The sequence below is a fragment of the Opisthocomus hoazin genome, chromosome 22 (assembly GCF_030867145.1).
Source record: "Opisthocomus hoazin isolate bOpiHoa1 chromosome 22, bOpiHoa1.hap1, whole genome shotgun sequence".
NCBI classification, from domain to species: Eukaryota; Metazoa; Chordata; class Aves; order Opisthocomiformes; family Opisthocomidae; genus Opisthocomus; species Opisthocomus hoazin.
Window position 1 is genome coordinate 10,098,252 of NC_134435.1, and position 19,809 is coordinate 10,118,060.

The following is a 19,809-nucleotide window of genomic DNA, read 5'->3' on the forward strand; positions in this document are numbered from 1 at the left end:
CGCCCCCTTCCTCCCCCCACACCCTCCAAAAAAAAAAAAAAGAAATGAAGAGGAAAAAAAGAAGAAAGTAGGTGATGAAGCCGCAGCGCCGGTGTGCCTCAGCTCGGCAGCGCGGGGCTGGAGGTGGGGGACAGCCCGGGACAGGGTGGCAGGGGGATGCCCCACGGCCCCGCTCTCGCAGCCCAAGGCACGGGGAAGGGCCGGCTCCCGGCATGGCACAGAGCGGGCACTGGCCACAGCCCCGGCTGCAGGCTGGCGCTCCAGCGAGCCCTTCGCAGCCCCCCCAAGGGCAAGGAACAACCCCGTGGGGCCAAAACAAGCCCAGGATGTACAGTGGGGGCTTGGGGGGGGCAAGACTTGCCCCTTAAAGAGGGGAAGTGGTGCAGTGGTGCTCCCACCACCCTGAGCCCTCCTGTGCCTCTGCCCAGAGGGGATGGTGCAGCTCCCCGAGCACCCCCGTTTGCAGCCCCCTGCAGAGGCCCGGGCCCCTCCTCGCTGCGGCACCCGAGGGGCCAGGTCCCACGTCTCGGCAGGACACCGCAGCGCTGCCGGCCACGGGGATGCTCAGCGCCTGCACACCGACCCGACGCTCCCGACGCTCTCCAGCTCGACGGGGCGCGGGCAATGTACGAAAAAGTGTTTGAAAAGAGGGTCACGGCCCCGCAGACCACCGGGAGGAGGTGGCTCTGGGCAAGGACACGCACGGCTGAAAGTGTCTCTTAAAAAGCTCCAAAAATGCAAACACGGTTCAATAAAAGCCCCCCTCCCCCCCCCGCCCTGTAAAACCCCAGCTGTAAAAAGTGGCAGCGATTCGCAGCGGGCGCACCCCTGGCTGCCGTGGGGGCTGGAGGGACCCGCGTGGGGACCCGCGCCCAGGTCCCCAGCACGCAGGGCCTCTCTGGCACTGGGGAGGGTGGGACAGGCCCTGTGGCAGGGCAGGCTTCGTCCCCACCACCAGCCGTGGCGAGGATGAGTCCTGGGCTCCCATGGCTGTCCCCAGGCAGGAGGGTCTGGGGGCCGTGGGGACGCAGCTCCCAAGCACCTCCAGCCACGGGGACAGGGACAAGCAGCTCTCCACCGCAGCAGCAGCTGGCCCCAGTCTCTCCCATTTGAGCTCTGCCCCAGTGCCCCACACCGGCCATGTCCTCCCAGCTCCAGGGCACCCACAGCAGGGCAGCGGGGCTGAGGGGACAGGGCTGCGGCGGGCTGGGCTGAACGCCCCCAGCCCGGGCAGCCACGAGGACCCCCGGCCGCGGGCTGGGCGCAGCGCGGCTGAGCCCGGGGCAGGCGAAGCAGCGGCACTGTCGATGCACCAGCGTCTCTCCAGCACCGGAGCGACGCTGATGCCTGGGGAGCCGGCAGCACCCTGCCCCTGCCCACCCCGAGACATCACCAGAGCTGTGCCCCGGGCAGGGGACGCCCCAGGAGCAGCCAGCTCTGGCTGGAAGGAGCCACACGCTTCCCCATGCTAAAAAAAGCCACCGAGCACAGAGACATGGCACCAGACCCACATCCCGGGACACCTCCTTGGGGCCCGGCTGGGGCGGGGGGGGTCCCCAGGCTGGCAGGGGGACCCTCGGCGAAGGAGACGCCTTGCCCCAGTGTGCAGCGCTCCGTCACCGCCCGCCCCGGCCCCAGGAGCCCCGCACACCGGCAGCGGGCCTCTGGGGACGCCGGGGCAGGGACCCCTCCCCGCGGCACCCCCACCCCGCCGGCGCGGCAGCGGCTCACTCCATGGCGGGGCCGGCACGGGAGCAGCACCGGGGCCGCCGGACGTTTTGCAGCAGAGCCCGAAAGACGCTGGGCTGCCTCTTGGCCTCGCCTTTGCGGGGAGCTCCCTTGATGGAGCCGGCGCGCGTGCTCTGCGGGGTCATCACCGCCTGCCGCCCGTGCTCCTCGATCTGCTTCTCCAGGTGCTTCTGGATGGCCATGCCCAGCACCTCCACCTCCATGGAGGCCCCGTACACCTCCCACGTCATCCCCTTCTCGTCCCAGCTCACCTCCCGGATGGGCTCCGGAGCCTCCTCCGCCACCGTCCCCTTCACGTGCACCTCGGGGTACGAGGCCTGCGGGGACTTGGTCACCGGTGTCATGGGGCCAGTGGCCACCGAGCGGGTCTCCACGGGCATGGACACCTGCATCTCCGCGTCCTTCTTGGAGGGCTCCGGGTGCGGGGGGGCAGCAGGGCCCAGCTCCCTCTTGGGGAAGGTGAAGGCAGCAGCCCCGCCCGGGGGGCTCATGGGGCTCAAGGCCACCGACACCAGGGACGCTCGGCTGTCCACTTGCGTCCCCGCGTCCTGCGTCCCCGCGTCCTGTGGTGGGGTCACCTCAAAGGAGTAGGACCCGCAGAGCAGCTTGGCTGTCCGGGACTGCTGGCCGCTCCCGGCGTCCACACCCCGGCCTGGGCTCCCCTCCGCTCTGCCCTGGCCCAGGGCGGTGGGGCTCAGCCCTGCCTCGCCTCGGCCCCTGCTCCCCGCGGTGCTGCCGACGGGGGGGTCCTTGGGAGCCTCACCACCCCCCGGCTGGGGCGAAGCCCCCGGGGACATCCCCGTGCCACCACCCTGGGGCTGCTCCTGACTCGGCAGCTCGGCTGCTCGGGCACCCGCAGCGGGCTCCATGAACGCCACGTGTTTGGCAGGAGCCGGCGCGCTCCCCGCGTCCCTGCTGGGCGCTTTGAGGCAGGGCTCGGGCAGGGGGGGCACCGGGGCTGCGTTCTCCTTCTGGGCACCGGGGCCCCCCGTCCCCGCGGGGCTGCAGGCAGGGGCAGCGCTGCTTGGTCCCCCGCAGCCCCCCATCGCTGCTGCCACGCTCGGCTCCGCACCGGCGTCCGGGAGAAGCGTGCCGGGAGCCAGTCCTGTCGGTGACGGAGTTTTCTTCTCCGGTGCCGGGCCAGCCGCCGTGGGCCGGGCGGCCTCGGGCTCAACCGCGCAGCAGGTCCTCATGGCACGGCCCTCCGTGGCGCAGCCGGAGCCGGGCAGGCACTCGCCCGCCGGCGTGCAGCCGGGGGACCCGGCTCCGGGCGCGCAGGCGTCCTCGGCCCCGGCCTGGCGGCTCAGCAGCTGCAGCCCCTCGGGCTCCTCAGCGCTGCCCATGCCCGGGGAAGCCGTCTCCCATGCTAGTCCCGCCGGGGGTCTGCGAGAGAGAGGATGGGGCAGTGAGGGGGGAGCAGCACATGGCCCCCTGGCCCCCCTCGGCCGCCAGCCATTTTTCTCCATGCCACCAGTGACAACAGGTTGGGCGGCCGGCCGGAGCGCCCACCGGTCCCGGCACAGCCTGCGCGGTGGCACCCGGCGCTCGGGAAGGGAGGAACGGTGTCGGCTGCCTACCGTGAACGCCAGCCTTCCCCTGGCACGGCCGGACCAGGAGCAAGACCCGGGCGCTGCTGCGGCTGCCGGAGCGGGGGGACGCGGCGCAGGCACCCCTGTGGAGAGAGCGGCTGCTGGAGTGCGGGCACTGGGCGGAGAGCTGGGGGGGCCTCGGCACCCCCCATCCGCGAGAGCTTGGGGGGCGCGGGGCAGCCAGGGCCCTTCCCTCCGCTCGCTGGGACCAGCGTCCCCGGAGCTGGGAGCGATGCGTGCCCCCCGGGCACGGGAACCCCTCCCCCCAAGCCCCGCGGGGAAGCCCCCCGCAGCCGGCAGCACACTCTTCCCGCTCCACGCCACCGGCCGCGGCCACTCGCGGGTCGCGGAGAGGGGACACGGGTGGACCCGAGCGAGTCCCTCCCCGCCTCGAGGGAAGCCCGGGCTGCCCCGGCCCCCCCCGCCCCACGGAGGAGCCGCGAGCCCCGGCACACGCGCGTGCACGCGCACACGCCGGCACATGGCTACGCGGGGCGCGCCCGCACGCACCGGACCTCGGTCCCCACCGCCGCCCCCCGCACGGAGCCGACCCCCCCCACCCCCCGTTACCTGCGGCGGCGGCTCCGGCTCCTCCCGCCCCGCTCCCGTCCCGCTCCGCTCGGCTCCGGCGCGGAGCATGCGTGGGGCGGCGGCGGGGGCGGCACCCGCCCCCCCCCCCCCCGCAGCGGTGGGGAGGGGTGGGAGTCCCGGCACACCACGCATCCCGTCCTGAGACCGCACCGTCACCCCCCCCCCCCGGCATCACCACTCCGTACCCCCCCGGATGGCCCCCCCCTCCACCCCCCCGGGCACGGCAGGGCAGAAGGCCGCGCACCGGCCCGCCCCGGGGGTCCCCGACCCTTGGGGTGGGTTTTGCGGAGGGGGGGGGGTGGGTGACAGCGACAGAGCCCCCCCTCCCCTCCTACCTGGTGATGGAGACGGCCGCTTCCCTCCCGGGCATTACCGTGGGGGGGGTCTGCACCCCACCCAGCCCGAGGGACCGGGACCAGGAGATGGAGGTGGGCTCCCGCGTAGCCCCTCGCCCAAGGGTGGGGGAGGACGGGGAGGGGAGAACGTCCCCGTCCCCCTCCCTCCCGGCACCGCTTGCCTCCGCTCCCGGGCTCGGGCTTTGTCTCACTCCTTCCCACGCACTCCCGCTCGCGCTGCGGGGGGAGGGGGGGGGGAAAGGAGGCCTGTTCACCTCGCCTGTATCCCTGCAACCCCCCCCCCAAACCCCCAGGCATCACCCCGAACCCCCCTGCCAGCTGCCCTCCATCACCCTATAGCGCAGGCTCCCCTCCCCGCCGTGGGGCAGAAGCTATAGATCTATAGGGCCCGGGGTGGGGGGGGGTACGCTAAGGTTAACCCCCGTCTTGGTTACCTTAGCGTACCCCCCCACCACCACCCCGGGCCCTATAGATCTATAGGGTGAGGCCAGCGCGATGGAAGCTGGCACACCTGGTTGCTTGGAGACGAGGGAGGTTGGAAATGCTCCTTCCAGTAAACAGCCAGGCTGGAACAAAACCCCGAAGGCTAAAAATAGGGAGGCAGGATGTGGAGATAAAATAAAATAAAAATAAAATAAAAAATAAAAAATAAAATAAAAATAAAAAATAGAATAAAAACAAAAATAAAATAGAATAAAAATAAAATAAAAATAACAATAAAATAAAAATAAAATAAAAATAAAAGAAAAGAAAAGAAAAAATAAAATAAAAATAAAATTAAAAAAAATAAATAAAATAAAATAAAATAAAATGCGTTGCTTTACCCCCCGCTTCCCAGGGCAGAGCGGGGCACCCCTCCATGTCACCGCCGGGCACCCCAGTGGGTGCGTGGGGTGGGGGTGCGTCGCTGCAGCCATCAGTGTGTGTCCCCCCCCGAGGCGTTTGTCCCCACCCGTGGTCCGACCCCGGTCCCGCGGCATTGACCGGGCCCAGCCGTCCGCTTGCAGCGGGGGGAAGCACGGCGTGGGTGGGGGTTTACATCCCGCGCTGCCCCGTGGGAGATCAGCCCCGAGCCTGGGCGGGGGGGACGCACACAAGGGACACGGGAATGCCCCCCCTCCGTGGGGGGCGTGGGGCCGCATCGCGCTTGGCCTTCGCTTCCAGCCGCTCTCCCGGTCCCCGTCCCCACCGGGGCTGGCCGGCGGGGGGGGGTCCCGGGGAGCATCCCCCCCCCTCCTGCCCGCAGGCAGCCTTCATCCCAGGCCGGCTGCCTCCTCCTCCTCTCCCCACCGCGGGGCTGGCAGGAGAACAATAGCGAGGAGGATGAGTAAGATGGTCCCCATCGCCTTGGCAACGCGCTCCCGCGCTGCCTGCGAAGCGCATCCTCCCTCGGCGGAGGGGGCCCCCCGGCGCGGGCAGCCCGGCAGCCCCCTCCCCCGCCGCCCACCGCCCACGCGCGCACGGGCAGCGCCACGTGAAGGCAACAGGCTCCCCACCCCCATCCTCCCGGCCCCCCAGGAGGGTGCCGCAGGGCGGGGCGGAGACCCCGCGCGGGGCGGTGACACCCCGGGAGCTGTCACTGCCCCGGGGTGACGGCGTGGGACCGTGCCCGCCGCCCCCCCCTCACCCCCCCGCGGCTGGCCCCGCCTCCAAACGGCCACGCCCCGAATTGCCCCGCCCCTTCAGGCCAGCTTCTCCTCGTGCAGGCTCCGCCCCCCGCCTTCTCACCTCCCATTGGCCGGAGAGTCAGCCAATCAGAAGAGCCTTGCAGTACTCACCCCACAGCGCCCCCTCACGGCCCGCCCGGCGGGGCTCAGCCAATCAGAGAGCCGTTTGCTGAAGGGCGCGCCCAGGGCGGCGGCAGCCATGCTGGCGGCAGCGGGGAGGCGGCTGGGCCCAGGGGCCGTCGTGGCAGGGCCGGGGCAGTGGCGGGGCGCAGCCGGCCTGGCGGGGGACAGCCCCGACGCCCCCGGGCTGCTGGCCATGGTGGAGGCCTTCCACGGGCGTGCGGCCGCCGTGGTGGAGGCGGAGGCGGCGGCGGGGGCCCGGCACGGCGGGCTGCCTTGGGTGCGCGGGCTCCTGGAGACCGGCGCTGCAGCCGTGTCCTGGAGGTGGCCTTCCCCCTGCGCAGGGACAGCGGCGGCTGGGAGGCGGGGAGGGGCTGGCGGGCCCAGCACAGCCAGCACCGCCTGCCCTGCAGAGGGGGCGAGGCAGGGAGCCGGGGCCCCGCTGCGCGCCTCCCGCGCTGGGCTCTGTGGGGCTCAGCCCCGCCCGGCTCAGGGAGCGGGGAGCCTGGGTGGGGGGCGGCGGTGGGGACACCTGCGGCGGTGCCACGGGGGATGCCGTCCTTGGATGCGTCCCGCAGAAGGACGAGGGATGCCTGGGGGAGGCAGCTTTTTCAGCCGCAGCCCAGCTGCTCACAGCGGGGCACAGGAACAGCGTGGCTGGCAGCCACCCCTGCGTGTGTGTGACTCCTTACTTACCCTGAACACCAGCTACTCGCTGCCCTAAGCACACCTCAAAGCAGCAACTTGTTCTGGGCCCGAGGGGTCCCAGACCCCCGCGCCCTTAGCCTGAGGCTTTCGCCGTGCTGCGGCTGCGCTGTCTGAGGTGTCACCGCAGCAAAGGCCGGTGGCCATGGGGTGGCCGGCTGTGGGAACCTGCTCTCTGTTCTGTGGTGGTCTGGGGGAACGGCTCTAACAGAACGATTTCTGATCACCTGTTGCGACCAGATGCTGCTGTTTGGGGAGAGTCAAAAGTCTTTCCTACAACACCTCAGTACAATTTGTGGTAAAAAGGCAGGACTCTTCGTTTCTCTCTCCTTTCCCAGGGGTTCATTTCAGCAGCTCAATCGGTGTCGACGAAGTAAAAGCCCTGGCTGCATTAATGACATACAAATGCGCCGTAGGGGGGGAGTACAAGGGGAACACAAAGCACACGGCGACTTGGGCATGGGATGAGGCTGTGGTACCATGAGTCAGAAAAGCTCGTTAGATGCTTTGAAAATCAGAAGTGCTCTAGAAGTGCAGGATGTTCCTCTGGGCGTGGATGTGCGAGGGCAAGGCTTGCTGCGGCTGCAGAATACGCCAGTGGCAGTCCGGGATGTTCGTGTTAATCAGGGAGCGTCAAGCGTTGTGCCTCTCGATGCAGTCTCTGTGCCTGGGTTGTCATGGATTCAGCTCTGGCTGGTGGCGTTTGTGGCAGGCTCAGGGCCCGTATCCTGTCCTGCCTTCGGCTCCTCTCGCAGGTGCCGCATGGCGTTAGGGGGGAGCCATGTGTGGCGTGGCGAAGCCGTGGCCCCTTGCCTGCGTTCACCGACAAGGTCACGATTGCCATGATCACCTCCTGCCGCTGGACAGCAGGTGGGCTGGCAGAGAACATCTGTCTTACCCGGTCTTTTCCGGATGTTCCTTTTGGTGGTGCCACGGCAGGGGTGAGGACTGATCCGAGGAAACACTCAGTGAGTTCACTACTCTCCTTCCCCTGCCGACAGCCCATAACTCACGCTCCATTTACACAGCCCTCCCTCTCTGTGCGTCTCACAGTGGAGCACTCTGCCGAGCCAGGGGAGACGTTTGTAGTGAGGAACACCCAACCAGCGCCTGCGAAAAGCCGCTCGGGGCGGGCAGAGGGGTGGTGAGCTCTGGTTTATGGGTCAATGCATCTGGCCAGACACACACTGAAGGAGACCGGAGCAGGGAGGCTCCTGCCGCTGCCTGCTGTGCTGGGGGAAGGCGCAAACCAGCGAGGGGTCGGGAGGGCACTGAGCAAAGGCACCAGGAGTTCACACATCTCTTTTTCTTCGATCCAGGGTCCCAGCTGCTGTGACTTAACTCCCCGGAGACGGCCGGGTGTGCCCTGGGCAGGCAGAGCAGGGCAGCTGCCGGATGCTGTACTGCAGCTCTGTGATTTTTCTTGGGGCCTGTGTTAACAACTGTGTTTTGTTGTTCTTGCACAGGATCATGAGCTGGAGAAAATAACGAGGCATTTTACTGTAGAGATGGCCAAGAAGGGATTTATAGATGAGAGTGGTTTTGTCCCCATTCTGTAAGCAGCGTGTGGCTTGCGGGCAGGGGAACGGGCAGCGGCTGCCTGACTGGGCAGGCACAGAGGCTGCTGCTCACGCGTTGCCTGTCAGCAGCGCTCACTGCCCTGGTGCTCTGCTGTATGTGCACTGCTTTGCTCTGCCTGCGCTGTGAATTTGGAGCAGGGGGAGCCTCGTGCGGCCCCAAGCACAGCAGGGCTGGCCCGGGCTGCCTCCCAGGTACTGCTGGGCAGGGGTCTCACCTGCACGTTACCCTCCGTTCCCACTGGCCTGCGCAGTCACAGGGAGGAGTGAAGCTTTCTCCTGCCTCACCGTGTGACAGAGAGCTCAGTGGGTGCTGGTCACAAGGCAAAGACCTTTGCATTCCCTCTTTACTTGGAAGTAGTGGGAAGGGACAAGGCAGAGACCCTGCAAAAGCCGAAGCTGTTCATGCCTGCGGTAATCTGAGAAGAGCCAGGGGCATGGGCAGAACCACACTTTGGTCAGGGGCCACGGACCTGACCAGCCTGCGGAAATCGCCTGGCTGTGGCTGTGCCATTGGCTGGAGCAAAGCAATTGAAATGCAAAGAGAGGATCTGACAGATTTTTCTACCTCTTCAGGGCCTGGGATTGATGTGCTGGCCCCTGATGTCAGTACTGGGGAGCGGGAGATGTCCTGGATAGCTGACACCTACACCCACACGCTGGGGTACCGGGTAAGCTCCGACAGTGCTGGTTTGGAGCCTGGCACGCCGCAGGCACTACAAGTGTTCTTGCCCAGACGCCCTTCCCAGTGAGTTTCTTTAGATTTAGCCAGGGCTTAGGGGAGGGTGAGGGAAGTTGAAGCTTGGGGAAAGTCCTCTCCAGAGGATCTGCACCAGGTGAGACCTTGACCTTTGCTCTCCCCATCCCGGCCTTGCAGGATATCAATACCCAGGCGTGTATGACGGGGAAGTCCATCAGCCAGGGAGGCATCCACGGGCGACATGCCGCCACTGGGCCGGGGGTCCTGCATGGCATTGAGAACTACGTCACCAACACAGACTACATGGACTGCATTGGCCTGAGCCCCGGCCTCCCTGACAAGACCTTTGTGCTGCAGGTGAGCGCTCAGCCCAGCTACAGCTCTGAAGAGGTCACTTCCTGGGATCTTTCTGCCCCTCCTTTCCAGGAGAGCTTTCAGACTCCATGCTGCCTGGATGCGATTTCCCAAATCTCTCCTCACCCTGTGGCAGCTGGCATTCATTGGAGCGGTTTTTCAGACCTGCTGCATGCAGAGGTCCAGGGATGCCGCACTGCTCACATCGCACGGGCACTACCAGGGTTGCTCTGTAGGCATCCCACCTGAAAACACTCGTAAAATGGCGGCTGCGACTGACACAGCAGGCAGAGCAGAGAGGTGGCAGGACACAGCGGGCTCTGCCAGACTGGGTAGAAAGAGGCGACCTCAGTGACAGTGTCACATTTCTGTTACCTCCAAACCGCCCGCAGCAAGCCGTGACTTTACCCACGGCAAAGGTCCTGCTTGGGGGTGCAGCCCCATCTCTTCTGGGGGCTCTGTGGGTCGGGGCCGCGCTGGCCTTGCCTTGTCCAGGGGCCTGGGAGCTCAGTGGGACCCTGAGGGCACCAGCCCTGGCTCTTCCCCTCTCCTCCAGCAAGGACCTTCCCTTCCCTGCAGCCCAGGGCCTGCTCACAGCTGCAGCGAGGTCCTTCCCTGTGCTGTAGCTCCAGGCCTCCTGCTCCCGGCCAGGCACTGCTGCCCCGACCCACTGCCCCGACCCACTGCCCGCTCTGCCCGCAGCTGCCGGTCTCCTGCTGAGGCCACTGCTCTCTGCAAGGGAGAAGTAAACTGGAGACCGCGCAGCCAAGGTCTTGCCTGCGGCCGGCACTCTGTGCTTTCCACTGAGCGCTCGCTCCCCGGCACAGCTCCCTGCCGCGGGGAAGAGCCTTTGAACCGAGGCTGCGCCCGGAGCTGCTGCCCACAGTGCCCTCGGGAATGGCCCTGCCTTTGCTCATCCCTTTGCTTTCCACGCAGCCTTCTGCCTCACTGGGGTGGCAGAGAACGAGAAGGCTGAAGTGCTTGGCTACTGTGTGCACGGTTTTGCTGTGTTTGGGGGATGTTTTTGCAGTCTCAGGAACCAGTGTCACTTTTAGGGGCTGTACCGAGCTGGCAAGCACCTTGGGGCAGACAGTGCAAAATCATTTGTTCCCATAAGAAGAGCTGAGCTGCCTCCATGGCCCTGCCTTGTGCTGGTGCCGTGGCAGCCGAGCGCACCCCTCAGTGGGAGGTGCAGGAGGATTGCCTGGATTACGCCTAGATGATGCATGGTGCCCACCAAGGGGCTGGTGTTTCCCAATAGATCTGTTTTCTGTTGAGATCATCTCTTAGAAGCTGAACAGCGTGCTGTGCTTGGAACACTGCGTCCAGGAGCTCTGGAGGTGATAAAGACAGGCTGAGCTAGAAGCCTTTATCCCACAGGCTCTGTTTTTCAAAACCGTCTAACTAGCCAAGCAGGTCTCTGTCCTGCCAGGTCCTAGTCTCCATCCAGCCAAACCATTCACCAAGAGCTGCCAGATCAGGGCTTCCTATTTGTGCTTCTTGGCTCAGGCTCCTGAGAGGCGGCTGTTACCAGAGCAGCGGGTCGGTTTTCGGCATTTGTCCCCACGACTGCCCTCTCCTCAGACTGTCTCTTCTCTGTGTTGCTGCAGGGCTTTGGCAAAGTGGGGTTGCACACCATGAAGTACCTGCACGAGTATGGAGCCCGCTGCATCTGCGCTGGGGAGACAGATGGAGCCATTTACAATCCCAGAGGGATCGACTCCAAGGAGCTAGAAGACTATGAGCAGGTGAGTTGAGCCCAGTCAACCCAGTCCGTGTTCTTAGGGGGTGGTGGTCAGCGCCTGTCTCTGAAACAACCACGGAGAGGAGGGCTGCCCCTCACCTCCTGCGGAGTCCAGCTCTGAGGGCAGCGCCCAGCACTGCCAGGCTGGGCCCAGCAGGACTCTCCTGCTCATTCCAGGGCCACGGCACCATAGTCGGCTTCCCGAAAGCAGAGCCCTGTGACGGCAGCATCCTGGAGGTGCCCTGCGACATCCTCGTCCCTGCCGCTATTGAGAAGCAGCTCACGAGGGAGAACGCGCCGCGGGTGCGAGCAAAGGTACAGACCGCTCGCACTGCACACTCCCAACGGGCCCTTCGTCAGCGCCAGTGACAGCAGCCCAGCCGAACCTTCGCCTTTGGCACTCAGCACTCCAGGGAGTTGTCACATCACTGCACTGACAGCTCGCCCGCTGTGCCAGAGGGACAGAGCCTGAGGCAGAGGTGGGAGGTCACGTAATTTGGGGGAAGAGGAAAGCCTGAGCCCTTCCCTTTGCTGGCAAGGAGCAAGGATTGTTGGAGTGACCTTGGCTGGGCCTGCTGGCATCCTCAGTCTTCATTGCTGGATCAGATCCTCCCCACAGGGCAGAGGAGATGATATCCTCGAAGGTACTGGGTGTCACTGTGTAGACACTGCAGATCATAGGCAGCAGATAAGAGTGGACAAGGTAGGGGACTGCTGTGAATGCCAGCTTCCTCCCTTCACTGTGAGCTGTAGGAACCAACGGGACAGGGTGTGCTGGAGACTGGGACTCTGTCACAGCCAAGGTCCTTTGCAGCCTGAGCCTTTAATCATTCTGTGTTAAACACGAGGTCCGAGCTTTTGCTTGTCCTGAACAACTTCGGTGGGGAGGCGACCGCCCAGACCCCTGCCACCAGAGGTGGCCTGGTGGGGGGGATCCAACAGCAGAGGAAGCAGCCTGTCACTGTTTTCTTCTTTCATTTCTTCCACCTATTTCACCTCTGCTCTGCTTGTCCTCTCAGATCATTGCAGAAGCTGCCAACAGCTCCACTACACCAGCCGCACACGAGATATTCCTGCAGAGAAACATCCTGGTCATCCCGGTATGTCCATCCCCATGCACACAGGGAGATGGCGGGCTCATGGCGATTAGGGCCACACGGTGCTGTCAGCTGCATGGATGTGGATCCAGCTGGGCTCTGCCAGGCTCCGGGATTGGGCAGCGCTGATGGTGCTGTCTCGGTCAGCCTGTTCCCTGCCTTGCCCCCAGCTCCTGAGCACATCTCAGATGCTGGTTTCCCTTCTGAACCCTCTTGGTTCTTGGCTGCAGCAGCAGTAGATCACGGAGCTCCTGGCCAGCACTGGGATGTCCTGTGGCCGCTGATGGGCCAACAGCAAACCCTGCCACGTCACACAGGGTATCAGAGCAGCCGGTGTCTCTGCGCAGAGGCAGTGCAGAGCTGCCGTGGCTCTGGGATTTGGTCATCCCAGTAACCTCAGGACTGGCACTGAGGGCAGAGCTCGAGGGTGTGGGGAGGCACCCAAAGCAGAGGAGGAGAGATGCGCAGAGCGGTCGTGGGTCTCAGGGTCACCCTAAGCAGCGAGTGAGTCTGAAGCGTGTAGTGCCCTTGGCAGGACGTGTATGTGAATGCAGGTGGTGTGATGGTATCCTTCTTCGAGTGGCTGAAGAACCTGAACTATGTTAGCTACGGCCGCCTCAGCTTCAAGTACGAGCGGGAATCTAGATACTGCCTCCTGCAGTTGGTGCAGCACAGCCTGGAGCAGTGGTTTGGCAAGGCCAGAGGGGAGATCCCCATCATCTCGTCCCCAGAGTTCCAGGCCCGCGTGACTGTGAGTGTCTACAACCGCGGAGGGTTGTCCTGGCTCACTTGATCCACATTCCCAGACACTCTTGTCTGCCATCTCAGTGCTGAAAGTTTGCGGCACACACTGAGTGCCTTGTGCTGTCACCCCACGGGTGGAGGGGATGGCGTGGAGATGCCATGTGTGGTGGTACAGCCCTGCCATCTGAGGGTGCTGCTGGGTGCTGCAGGGAGCCTTGGGAGCCAAGCCATGTACTGGAGCCAGGTGCAGAGGTGGGAAGCCAACCTTGGACCACTTACGGTGGCCCTGCACCAAGCAGAGGGGATGTGTTTGATTAAATGGCTTTGGAGGGCCAGCCTCCAGCCTCTCCCACAAACGATTCACTTGTTCTCCCCCTCAGGGTGCCTCAGAGAAGGGCATCGTGTATTTGGGACTGGCCTACACTATGGAGCAGTCAGCCAAGGTACCTCCACAGGCTCCTGGCCTTGCCCATCCCTGCTGTCACACCCGACGCCTCACTGCAGAGGCTCTGTGCTGTATTTGAGGGGTACCCACCTCCAGCACCCCATAACCAGTAGCGCTGGGTTAGCCCCAGGCCTGTGATCATCCACCCCATGGCGGCTGTGTCCACACTTCGGGTAAAGCCTCACGCTCAGCAGCGTCCCTTGTTGCCGCTGGGTCCCTGTCGCTCTCTCCGTCCCCCAAAACCTGTGTGCCCCATTTCCAGGGTTGCGTAGATGAGCCAGTGGGCGCAGGGTGGTGCCGGCACTGCTGGGTGGGGTGTCCATGCCACCTGCGTGGAGATGCCGTGCTCAGCAGCGTAAGCAGTGTGCGTGGAGCCCGCCCGTGGGTGTAGGGTCTGTCCCCACGGGAGCGCGGTCAGGCAGCAGTGGGATCTGAGAGGATCTCTAGACCCGCTCGTAGATGGCTCCAGGTCTTACAGAACAGCTGGCTTGGCTGGTTGGTGTGGAGGTGACCTCTTCCCCTGCGAGTGCTCCTGGGGCCTGCCCTGGTGTTTGCACGCGTGGCACTGCCTGCACCCTCCTCTCGGGCTCCTCTGCCCGCCGTTGCCCCCAGACCCTCCCAGCACACCCCGGCCTCACAGCTCTCCTCTCTCTCTAGCAAATTATGACCATGGCTGCAAGGTACAACCTGGGCCTGGACCAGAGAACCGCTGCCTACCTGTGTGCTCTGGAGAAGGTGTTCACCGTGTACAGCGAGGCCGGCTTCACCTACTGACACAGCACCAGTCGTCACGGTGAGGGTCGCAATCCTGCTGTGCAGGGGTGCCCAGGACCCCGCTTGCTGCACGGAGGGGACACCCTGGTGTCTCTAAATAGTTGGTTCGAGCACGTTCTCTCCCTGCTGCCTGGCTCTGAGCTCCTCTGGGCAGGGGGCTGTCTTCCTCCACATCCCCTCTGCCCCAGCCCCTTTACAGCCTGCTGGGCACTGGAGGAAGCCGTGCTGATGCTGGTTTGGGTCTGCTTGCCTGTGGCTGGCAGAATTTGACAAGGAAAAGAAAAAATGCAGTTAGCTCTAGGGGAGGGGACAGCCCAGGGCACAGCCAGCCCCGGGAACAGGCGCCGTGGTCCATTTAATAATGCACGGTGGGTGCTGCAAGCACTCCTGCGACTGGCGCAGACACGGGGATCAGAGCCAGGGCGGGGATTTGCAGACATCAGCAAACCTGTTGTGTGCCCGTGCTGACTGCTGCAGCTTCACTCTTTGCTGGCAAAGCTGGCAAGCCACCACGGGTGGGGGATTTAACCTGATATTCGTGGTGGGGAGACTCAGCCCGGCCTCTCACCTGGCCCGTGCTGCAGGCAAGGGGCTGGAGGCTGGCTGGGGACCCAGGCTGGGTTGGTGGCCCTACCCTGCGGGAGCTGAAGGCCCAAGGACCACGCTCTGGGATGGGCGCAGGACCCCCTGCTGCAGTGGGCATCGTTCAGCGGTGTGTGGCTGTCGCCTGCCCTTGCGGTGGTCACGGTGCAGCTGAGCGAGCCACGGGTGCCAGCCACGTCCCCGGCCCCGAGGGGAGCAGGGTCACGCAGGAAGGTGGGGACAGCAGAGGGGAGGCTCCCCGGCGCTCCGCGCTGCTCACACAAGCTCAGGGTGCATCCCTAGGAGGGAGCATACAAACAGCAGCACGTCCCGCTGCAGGGAGCACTGGGGGAAGCCTGTGCCCAGCACCCGACCCGGCTCGGTTAGCACAGCCTGCGTCTCCGGGGAGGGACCCAGTGCCTGAGCCCAGGAACGTGTCCAGCCTTCTCCTGGCTTGGGGTCCTCAGCCCCAGAGGGCCCCCGCGTTCACCTGCAGACGCAGAGCACTGCAGCCAGCGCACAGGCAGGCGGCACGGGGACGCTGCCCGCGGCCCAGGCCCCAGCCAGAGCGCAGCTGGAGGCCCGGGCCATGGCGACCTGCTGCTGACGCAGCTGCGAGCTGGCACCTCGTCCTTACGAGGACCCCGTCCTGCCCCCTCCCCCAGCTGGCAGGGGTCAGCTAATCTGCCCCAGCCCCTCACTCCTCTTCCCAACACTGCGCAGGGCCCCCCCTCTCCGCAGGGACCCCATAACCAGGACCAGGGGGCTACAGACAAGAGTTGGCTTTATTCACGGACCCGGGGGCAGCTGTGTCACTGGCAGCTGCCCTCGTATTGCACATCCAGCGACGGGGGCGGGGGGATATCCATGCCACGTCACAACACAGCGTCGGCACTACGGGACCTCGGGGAGGGGAGGGCGCGGGCACCGTCACCACCCAGCAGGCTGGGGAGCGGGCCTGGGCGCCAAGGGTTCACGAAGGCAAAAGACCCGTCCACCCATAGGTAGAGAGATATATATATATATATAAAAAAAAAAGATAGTTCCACGATGACCAGAGCAGAACCACAGGGACACGCGTGCAAGCCGAATGTACAGCAGCCCGCGGGCAGGTAAACATGCTTTGTACAGACACAGACACAGACGCGCCCGGGCGCAGCCAGGGTTTATGGCGCTGGGAGGGACGCAGAGCGATAAACCCAGGCTTCGCGCACACACGCACGCACACACGCACACGCCAGCCCCGGCGGGCAGCACCCGCGGCTCGGGCGCGCACCGGGGCTCGGGGGGCTTGGACACGACGGGTTTTTCTCGCTGCTAGACAGGGTACGGAGACACGGACACGGTCCCTTGGAACGGAACTGGAGGAAGAACTCGTGAGCGAACGGGGCAGGGGCACCCCTGCTCCTCCCCGGCGCGCAGGCACCAGCCGGGGCCGGCTGGGGAGGAGCAGGGGGCTCCCGGCGGTTCGTTGTGCTGCTGGTGGAAGAGGCCAGGACGGGGGTCCATTATGCCTCTGGCTCGTATTCCTGGTATTCCTCCTGTGGGGTGGGGAAAGAGCGAGCCGTGAGAGAGCCCGGGTGGGGTGCGGAGCCCCCGTGCCCCCAGCCCCACGCCAGCCCGCCCGCAGGGCTGGGTGCACAGGGCACCCAGGAGAGGCAGGCACCGAGCTTTGCTCCGGACACCCACGGCCCCGGCGCAGTGAGTGCTGGCAGCCCGTGCCCCCCGCGGTGCCCCCCGCCACCCCGTCCCCTCACCTGCGGGGGCTCCTCGTAGTTCTCCCCCTCCGGCTCCAGCAGCGGCTCGACCAGCGGCTCCTCCACAGCCTCCTGGGCCACCTCCTCCGGCTGGGGGTGAGCGGGGGGTCAGTCCCATGCAGCCCCCCCCACAGCACCCACCATCGCTAGACCCTGGCAGAGACCAGCAGCGCACCTGGGACGTGGGGGGCTCCACGCGGGGGGCACCAGTGGGCACCCCGGGCACGCACCAGCCCGCCTAGCTGGGGGGTGGCAGGGGGGGTCCGTGGGAGCGGGGGCTGGGTGCTGGCACCCTGTGGGCCCAGCAGGCACCGGAGCATCCCGCAGCCCTGGCAGGGGAGGGCAATGCTGGGCAAGCCCTCCCCGGGGCTGGCAGGAGGGAAAGGGGGGCGGCCGATCCCCCCTCCCGTGCGGCGGCGGCGGCGGTGGCCTCGTTTCTTTGGCTGATGCTATTTTGGGCTAAGCTGGAAGCCGACGGCTCACGGGGGGAGGCGAGATGCGAACCCGCCGCCCCTCCCCACCCCTGCGCTCCCGCAGCTGCCGGGTCACCTCGCAGCTGCTGGCGCGATGCGTCGCCAGCCCCGCGCCGCAGGCCGCCATGCGGGAGCTCACGCACGCACACGGCCGCGACGGCCGCGCGCGCAGCCGGCACGCTCAGGGCAGCGACGCCAGGCGTGGGCAGAGCAGCTGGGGACCCGCGGGGTCCCTGCTGCCGGGCTGGGGAGCAGCCGAGGGGCTCCCGGCCAAGCCTGGGGACGGGCCAGCGTCCCCGCAGCGATGGCAGCGCCCGGGGAGGGGGTCTCACCTTCAGGTCCGCAGGGAACTCCTCCTTCTTCACCAGCCCGGTGGCTGCCGCGATGTTGCCAGCGCCCGAGAACGCTGCTTCGCCCAGCTGGGACGCCTGCTCCTTCGCTTTCTCAGCCACTGCAAGAGCCGGGGGTGCCCGTCAGTGCCCACCCGTGCCAGGGAGGGGGACCCAGCCACATCTCCGCGCCCCAGACCACCCGGGGGGGTCTGGCGGGGAGTCGCTGGGCAGGATCGGGCCCTCCCCACGTCCCACCCGGGTGCTGGGGAGGGGGCCGGGGCTCTGCCCGGCAGCCGGGCAGGGAGCGCGAGCAGCGCCGCAAATCCTCCCTTGCCAGCCCCGTTATATAAGAGGCTTTAGCCCGGTGACATCAGCCCCTCAATTAGCCTCTGATCTCGTTAGCGCAACCACGGTCTGAAGGCCAGAGGGGTGCTGCAGCGGGGAGCTGGAGGGGACCGTACCTGAGGTGACGCCTTGCACCACGCCTTGGGTTTTACTCCCTGGGGGTAGAAAGAGAGAGACAGAGACGGGGTCAGAGGGGCCGGCGGCCGGGGTCTGCCGCGCGCCGTGCCCGGGACGCTGGCAGGGCTCCGTGCGCCAGGGCAGCATCCTGCCCACGCCCCAGCCCGGCCGTGCCACGGAGCCGGGGGGGCCAAGCACCCGCCTGGATCCCTGCAAGGCTCCCCCGGTCCCCGCAGGAGCTTGGGCTGGGGCAGCGCAGGGCCACCACCGCATGCCAGCCGAGGCAGAGACCCCGGGGTACAGCCGGGCAGGGTGATCGCCGGCCGTGCCGCCGAGCAAAGCCCCCCACGGGAGCCGGGATCCGTACCCAGAGCTGGTGCCAGCACGGCATGGGAAGCCCCAGCCGGCCCTGCCAGGCTGCCTCCGGGCCGAGCGGCGCTGCCCGCAGAAGGCAGGACACCCCACGGCCGCGGGACGGGAGCAGGGTGTCTGCCACAGGGCAAAGGCAGCGGCTGCAGGATGGGGCCTTGGGGGGTTCCTTGAGCTGCGAGACCCCCGTCCAGGGCACACACCCCTGGGCAAGGCGGGGGGTCAGGTCGTGCACCCACCACCCCCCGGGGAACGGCTCCGAGGCCTCAGCCCACCCACAGACCCAGTGCCCTCTGGAGCGGGACGGACCCCCAGCCCCGCGCCCTCCCTCCCGCTGTGGGCAGGGGCAGCCTCAGCTCCCTCCCCGAGCAGCCCAGCGCCACAGCCGGGTGCGCAGCCTGCCCCCCCCGCCAGCCTGGGGGTCCTCTGGGACTTGACCCCGAAGGGACCCCCGCACGCGGCTGGGGGCAGCGGGGAGATACCGGCAGAGCCGTGGTCTGGGACGCGCCCCACAGCACGACGTCTCCGAGGGGGACAAACGTGTCCCCAAGCCCCCGTGCTCCAAGCCGGGGACACCCCAGCGCGGGGGTCACCACCTCCATCACCCCCCGCCCCAGAGCATCCTCGGCGAGGAGCCGCGGGGCCCTCGGGCTCAGACCGCCGGGAGCCGCAGGGGGGGTTCGGGAGCCGCAGAGGGGGGTTCATCCCCCCAGCTGGGGGACCAGCCCCCTCCTCCTGCCTGCACATGGCCCGTGGGGCAGGGGGTGGGCAGGGCGCTGCGGACACTGGCCCTCTGCCCCGGGGCACCCCGCCGGCAGGGTGGTCGCGGCGGGGAAGGGGCAGGGGCAGGTGGGGGGGGGGGGACAGGAGGGGACAGAAGGGGGCTGGGCAGGAGGACGCAAGGGCAAAGGCAGGAGCAGACAAGGGCAGGCAGAGGGGCGGGCAGAGATCGGCCGGGGGGGCAGGCGGGGAAGGGCCGGCCCTTACCGACATAGAGGACCCCCTCCTTGGTCTTCTCGGCGGCCTCGGCCACCCCCTGCTTGGTCTTCTCGGCGGCGGCGACCACCCCCTCCTTGGCCTTGGACAAGCCCTTCATGAACACCTCCATGGCGGCTCTGCGGGGAGAGGCCGCACGGCTTCACCCCGCCCCGGCCCCCCCTCCCCTTCTCCTCCCCGCGCTCCCGCCCGCCCCGCGCATCCTGGCGCATCCCCGCGCATCCCCGCGCATCCCCGCGCATCCCCGCGCCCCCGCGCCCCGCCGCCCGCCGGACCTGGCTCGCTGGCGGCGGGGACGGCCGGGCCGGGCCGCGCTGCGGGCTCAGTGCGGCTGTGCCGGGGCCGCGCTGCGCCGTGATGCGCGGGGCGGACGGGGACGGGACCGCGCCGAGTCGCACCGGGCCGGGCCGGGCCGCGCCAAACCGTGCCCCGCCCGGCAGCGGCACCCCCGGGACGGTCCCGTCCCGCCGCGCCTTCCCCCCATCCCCCCCGTGCTGACCCCGTCCCACGCTGTCCCTACGCGCTGTCCCGTCCCGGTCCCCACCGCGTCCCACCCCCATCCCACCCTCTCCCCGTCCCATCTCCTCCTGACCCTGATCCCACCCCCTCCCCATCCCGTCCCCGTG

At 66.9% G+C, this 19,809-nt stretch overlaps 3 protein-coding genes across 4 annotated transcripts; 1 reads left to right on the forward strand and 2 right to left on the reverse strand.

Moving 5' to 3' along the window:
• Window positions 1-7: 7 nt before the first annotated feature.
• GPRIN1 (G protein regulated inducer of neurite outgrowth 1) lies at window positions 8-5,427 on the reverse strand. Its single transcript, XM_075441632.1, has 5 exons — window positions 5,110-5,427; window positions 4,797-4,871; window positions 4,265-4,501; window positions 3,327-3,421; window positions 8-3,132 (listed from the first exon to the last, which is right to left on the reverse strand). The coding sequence occupies exons 1-5, from the start codon at window positions 5,425-5,427 to the stop codon at window positions 1,728-1,730; spliced, it is 2,130 nt and encodes a 709-aa protein (XP_075297747.1). The 3' UTR covers window positions 8-1,727.
• A 724-nt stretch (window positions 5,428-6,151) lies between these two features.
• LOC104336760 (glutamate dehydrogenase, mitochondrial) lies at window positions 6,152-14,212 on the forward strand. The gene is given in 13 exon segments (XM_075441789.1): window positions 6,152-6,368; window positions 6,371-6,490; window positions 7,116-7,193; window positions 7,687-7,745; window positions 8,244-8,316; window positions 8,931-9,025; window positions 9,232-9,411; window positions 11,019-11,156; window positions 11,330-11,467; window positions 12,172-12,252; window positions 12,785-13,000; window positions 13,374-13,436; window positions 14,096-14,212. Coding segments are annotated over 13 exon segments (1,575 nt in total).
• Window positions 14,213-15,561: 1,349 nt separating this feature from the next.
• SNCB (synuclein beta) lies at window positions 15,562-19,549 on the reverse strand. 2 transcript variants are annotated; one of them, XM_075441453.1, is made up of 6 exons: window positions 19,459-19,549; window positions 19,175-19,302; window positions 17,818-17,856; window positions 17,357-17,475; window positions 16,552-16,641; window positions 15,562-16,335 (listed from the first exon to the last, which is right to left on the reverse strand). In XM_075441453.1, exons 2-6 carry the CDS (start codon window positions 19,293-19,295, stop codon window positions 16,303-16,305), a joined length of 402 nt encoding a protein of 133 aa, XP_075297568.1. In that variant the 5' UTR covers window positions 19,296-19,302; window positions 19,459-19,549; the 3' UTR covers window positions 15,562-16,302. The 2 variants fall into 2 exon arrangements, with proteins under 2 accessions (XP_075297568.1, XP_075297569.1); XM_075441454.1 differs by lacking the exon at window positions 19,459-19,549 and having other exon boundaries at window positions 19,175-19,343.
• Window positions 19,550-19,809: the final 260 nt, after the last annotated feature.

What these genes read in the sequence shown, in the direction of transcription:
- GPRIN1 (XM_075441632.1), bottom strand. Translation starts at nt 5,427, where the DNA reads ATGCGGCCCCACGCCCCCCACGGAGGGGGGGCATTCCCGTGTCCCTTG. An exon ending in CCTCGTCTCCAAGCAACCAG is followed by an intron (nt 4,502 to 4,796) that starts GTGTGCCAGCTT and finishes CTCCCCCCGCAG; the next exon opens with CGCGAGCGGGAGTGCGTGGG. An exon ending in GGGGAAGGCTGGCGTTCACG is followed by an intron (nt 3,133 to 3,326) that starts GTAGGCAGCCGA and finishes TCTCTCTCGCAG; the next exon opens with ACCCCCGGCGGGACTAGCAT.
- SNCB (XM_075441453.1), bottom strand. Translation starts at nt 19,295, where the DNA reads ATGGAGGTGTTCATGAAGGGCTTGTCCAAGGCCAAGGAGGGGGTGGTC. An exon ending in GGTGCAAGGCGTCACCTCAG is followed by an intron (nt 17,476 to 17,817) that starts GTACGGTCCCCT and finishes CGGCTCTTGCAG; the next exon opens with TGGCTGAGAAAGCGAAGGAG. An exon ending in ACTACGAGGAGCCCCCGCAG is followed by an intron (nt 16,336 to 16,551) that starts GTGAGGGGACGG and finishes CCCACCCCACAG; the next exon opens with GAGGAATACCAGGAATACGA.